The sequence below is a fragment of the Macrobrachium nipponense genome, chromosome 12 (assembly GCF_015104395.2).
Source record: "Macrobrachium nipponense isolate FS-2020 chromosome 12, ASM1510439v2, whole genome shotgun sequence".
Taxonomy (NCBI): domain Eukaryota; kingdom Metazoa; phylum Arthropoda; class Malacostraca; order Decapoda; family Palaemonidae; genus Macrobrachium; species Macrobrachium nipponense.
In genome coordinates, this window is record NC_087205.1 from 105,344,185 (window position 1) to 105,348,962 (window position 4,778).

The 4,778-nt window shown below is 45.7% G+C and overlaps 1 protein-coding gene across 1 annotated transcript in view; it reads right to left on the reverse strand.

The window, feature by feature from the left end:
• LOC135224908 (serine-protein kinase ATM-like) overlaps positions 1-4,085 on the reverse strand; it is a 93,819-nt gene extending 89,734 nt beyond the window's left edge. Inside the window, exons 1-2 of the mRNA XM_064264232.1 lie at positions 3,984-4,085; positions 3,671-3,790 (exon numbers count right to left, since the gene is read on the reverse strand). Coding sequence (XP_064120302.1) covers positions 3,671-3,790; positions 3,984-4,085 — 222 coding nt within the window. The remainder of the gene's footprint in view (positions 1-3,670; positions 3,791-3,983) is intronic.
• Positions 4,086-4,778: the final 693 nt, after the last annotated feature.

Here is a 4,778-nt window from a genome sequence, read left to right on the forward strand (position 1 = left end):
TTGATAGTCTTTCATAAACTTTTAAAACAAAAAATATTTTTGATGGTAACAAAAAACATGTGTTTGGTTTTTAGAATGTCTAAAACCATTCTGTTGTGGCATCACAGCTGTTATCATCTGAGCTCAACATAAAAATAACCTTTTGTTTGTCTTATCCCTTAATATGCCACATTGTTTCCGTTTCATTAACTTATCACTGCCAGTGATGGATAAAACTTACACTGCCAATATCATGGGTACCAATTAAATGTTCATATTGTTGTAAGTGCAGTGTTTTTTATGAAAGAAGTAGATGTTACATTTCTAATTGGTAACTTAATATTTGCCTGAAAACTTTATTCTAAGTATAATATCAGTGCAGTACAGTATTGGTTAAGGTATTATTTATTCTTTAATTATAATTTAGTATATTATTGTAGTAAAGTATACTTTCAAATCTTTGAAAGTCTGATAGTGTAGTATAATTTCTTGTTTATGAGTGCTAATGTATTTAAATACTTTTTTTCATTTATAAAAACTAGTTTGCCAGTATAGCAAGTAACTAAAAACATTTATATTTATTTCTGTTATAGGACTACCTTGTAGGTGAAATATTAATTCCAATGGGAAAGTGTAATATCCTTTGTTTTGATTCATGAAATAACTTTTTCTATTTTAATAAAAAAATTTTTTGTAAAGGTTAAAGATTAGGAAATGGTTCACCTCAATTAGTTATATACAATCCATTGTTTAATTAATCTAGTATTGGTTTATGGTTGGTTTTCACCAATGATGTTCATATCTCATTGATTTTGCCTTGTTAACAGGAATAAAAAAACTATCCCATTTCTCATTACTGTCATATTTGCTCACAGCCAGGGTTTCTCATTAAATTAGTCACATTTTGTATTAAAATGTAATACAACTTCATTGTAATAAATTTGATTTTTACCATTATATTTTATTTACCACTCTTTCAGATTACTGTCCCAAATCTAGTAGTAAAATAATGCTATTCTCAGCTTTGATAACAAGCTTGAAGTCACTAACACACCTGAGGTTGTATTTTTTTTTTCATCTGTCCATCTGCATTTGCAACTGAAAAAGTGTTTTAATAATTTACTGTATGCGAATTACACCGTTAATATTCGAAATAGGATATTGTTGTTATGTGAATGTAAGCTGCCTTTTTGGGGGGGGTGGCGAATGGAACAGCTAGTGCAAATTCCATTAAACAAATGTTAAACCATGAGGATCAGCTACAAAGTCCCTTACTCCTACGCTTGACTGGAGCACTCACTGACATCATCGAGCTTACAATGACACCAAACCAGAAGAGAAGAAGAAGAGCGACAATAACCTGCATCTTTTCTTATTGCATGTCTTGTTTATTTTCTCTTCTAAAAGCTTGTAATTTCTCCATAAAAGTGCATGCCATCGAATTGGAAAGCGCATTTGTATTCACCGACTCTAAAGATGCAAGGGTGGAAAGAGGCTTTGGCGTCATTGCACTTGATGGATTTGCACTTGAAGGAAAACACTGAGCGAGGATCTGTTGGTCCCAAGACCAAACCAGGCTCGTGGCCGGATCGTAAGAAGTATATTCCTCACGGTCACTCCTGTTCGCTTTGTTCCTCCTGGTGTATCCTGAAGAGGTTGAAGTGACAGGTGAGGGAGACCTGACACTCCTACCCTGCCTACTAGCAGAACTAGTAGGCTGGGAGGACTGCAGGCGATCACCAACCCACGGTGGCGATAGAACTGCAGGTCTGGACCAGCGGTCTTTTTGTGGAGAAACGCTGGACCAAGGACGGAGCGCTGGTCTCTTGCATCAGGGGAGTTGTTACGAGCGCTCCTCCCCTGCCTACCAGCAGAACCAGTAGGCTGGGAGGACTGCAGGTGATCACCAACCCAAGGTGGCGATCGAGCTGCAGGTCTAGACCAGCGGTCTCCTTACGAAAAAGCGCTGGACCGGGGACGGTAGCGTCGGTCTCGTGCATCCGGTCCCGGTGGGAGCGACGGTCGAATGACTGGTAGTGTCCATTAACGCGGTGAGAGCGGAGAACCGTCCTCTCGACGCGTCCAAGGCAAGGCTGGACCGGGTCAAACGAGGCTGTCCCAGGCCAGGCTGAACCAGGTCCAGGCGAGGCTGGACCCAGTGGCCAGGGGGGGACGGGGCCTCTTCCCAGCCTCGCACGAGAACGGTTGTGGTGGGAACATCACGTCAACCCTGGGTACCGGGCAATCGCTGTGAGAGTGATCGCCGGTCTTGCAAAAGTCACCTGAGCAACTCTTACCATCCTTCCGCTCCATGCCTGGGTCCTGACCACGGTGAGCATACTCAGCAGTCTAGACCTTGGCTGCACGGTCACCCGTTAGGTGACCGTACACTCGCCGTGACGCTCGCAAGCGAGCGGCCAAGACAGTTCCCGGTCCGGAGTGGAACCTCTGGAACCGGGAGCAGAGGTACCGGTGTAGACGGTGGTACCCTACTCCGTCCCTGGCCATCTTCTTCTCTGAGGAAGGAAAGACGGGCCCCGTTCCCGGAGGAATGGGAGGACCAGCGGAAGACCCACCTCTCACCGGAGCGAGACAGACCCTTAGAAATACTCTGAGCGAGACTCCTGGGGGAGGAGGCCACCTTCTTCTTCCTCGGCTGGGGGGGGGGTGCCTTGGAAGTCGAAGGGGAGGAGGCGGTAGAAGAAGTACAACGACACCTTCCTCTCGCCAGTTTCCTCAGGACAACCGACAGGTTCCTCCCTCCGACGGAGTTGGGGCAGTTGCGGTAGCAACACAGCCCAAATGCACCTGTCCAGAGTGACCTGCGGGAGCAGCAGTGGAGAGAACGATTCCTCGAGGCGGTTACGAAACTACTGGCAGATGAAGCGGTCTGCCACCACCAAGATGGTTGGTCGCGCAAACGAGACCGTCGTCTGAGTGTGGCTGAGCGTGCACCTGACAGGCGACAGCCGATACTGTCCTCTGACTCTTCCAAGTCCTCGTTGAGTCGAAACTCTCTGAAAAGAAGAATAATTAGAAGAGGGCTGGATGGGCCGCCTCCACCGGTCTCTGTGGCTGCACGGACCCGTGGGACAATCACTGCGAGAGCGATCGTCGGTCTGGTGAGAGCACCCGAGTGACTCTTACCATCCTTCCGCTCCATGCCTGGGTCTGAGACGGTGAGCGTACTCAGCAGTCTGGACCTTGGCTGCATAGTTCGCCCGTAGGTGACCATACACTTGGTGACGCTCGCAAGCGAGTGGCCGAGATGGTTCCCGGTCCAGAGGGAGCCGGGAGAGGAGGTACCAGCAGTGGCTGATCCCTCCATGGTCCCCGTTTTCTTCTAACCTGAGGAAGTGGAGGCGGGCCCGTTCCCGGAGGAACAGGAGGACCAGCGGAAGACCCACCTGTCTCATCGGAGTGAAAAAGACCCTTAGAAGTTGATGACAAAACTTCTTAGGGGGGAAGACCACCTTCTCTTCTACGGCAAAGCCTTAAAAGTCGAAGGGGTGGTGGCATGAAGATATGATGATCTCGAAGAGGAGGATGAGGACACTTGACGAGCTCTCTTCCTCTTTGATTCCCCCAAATTCTGCCAGACTTCTACCATCAGGAGTAGATAAACCTCACAGGGCAGCGCGACAGCTTCGTCCAGTGACACAACTCCAGGGTAGTAGTGGTAAATGAATACAATTATCAGCAGGGGATCAGTACGCAACATGCTACGAGTCACAGGTACAATTCCAAGGTTAGGATAACCGATACGAAGAATCCAACCATTACTGCTGTAAACACAATCACCACTGTAAGTCTGTAAAATAAGGAAAATATGATTATGTAAAGTACTGAGGATACTCCTCACGCATCGAAGGGCACCGCCCTCCGAAGTGAGAGGAGATCCCCCAACATCAACACCGCATGCTCATTCTTCTACCTTCTTCTGATAGTAAAGCGAAAGGAAGGAGGAGAAGAGAAATTACCATAACAACAAAACACGGACAAACCTTTGAAGTTCCCTTGATAATTCCCAAGCGTGAGCGTAATTTCCGGATGAATACATGTCCCGTTACAGGATCAATATCACTTACGTTAAATGCATGTCTCATCCTCACAATAAATATATATCTCGTCCTCATGCAGGTCTGAGCCAATATTAAAGGGCGAAAGAATGTAAATATGTTGGCATACCTTAGTAGAGGGGAGGTTACAAAGGCTATCTCAAAAAGTGGTTTGTATATTAATTGAAAAACCAAGGACAAACTTTGTTTAGTATTAATATCAAACACCGTAAATGCATAATTATTTAATTAAAAAAAAAAAAAAATAAAATAAAAAAGGGATTCCACAGGGAAAAATGATTAACGACCAGTCCGCCGGAGCTCACAAACATGACAATTTGTCCAAAATTGCATTTTTCCTAACTATACAAACCTGAGGTCCTTTTACAATAGGAAGGTTACTAGCGGCAGCTGGATAGGTCGTAAGCTTTCGAACAAGGGGTTCGGTAGTTAACTGCTTGTCCGACAGGCACGCGCGACTGGGAGGTAAACAATCACTTTTGCTTTTGGCCCAAGCAAAAAAACTGCAGAGTGAGGGGTGGCATGAGGTGGGACTATGTGTAAAAGGACCTCAGGTTTGTATAGTTAGGAAAAATGCAATTTTGGACAAATTGTCATTTGTTCCGACACGGCATACAAACCTTCGGTCCTTTTACAATAGGAAGACTCACTTCTTGGTAGGAGGAATCCGAGTCTTTTGTGAACAGACTGGTGTTCGCCCAACCTTGGAGTGCCTCCCTG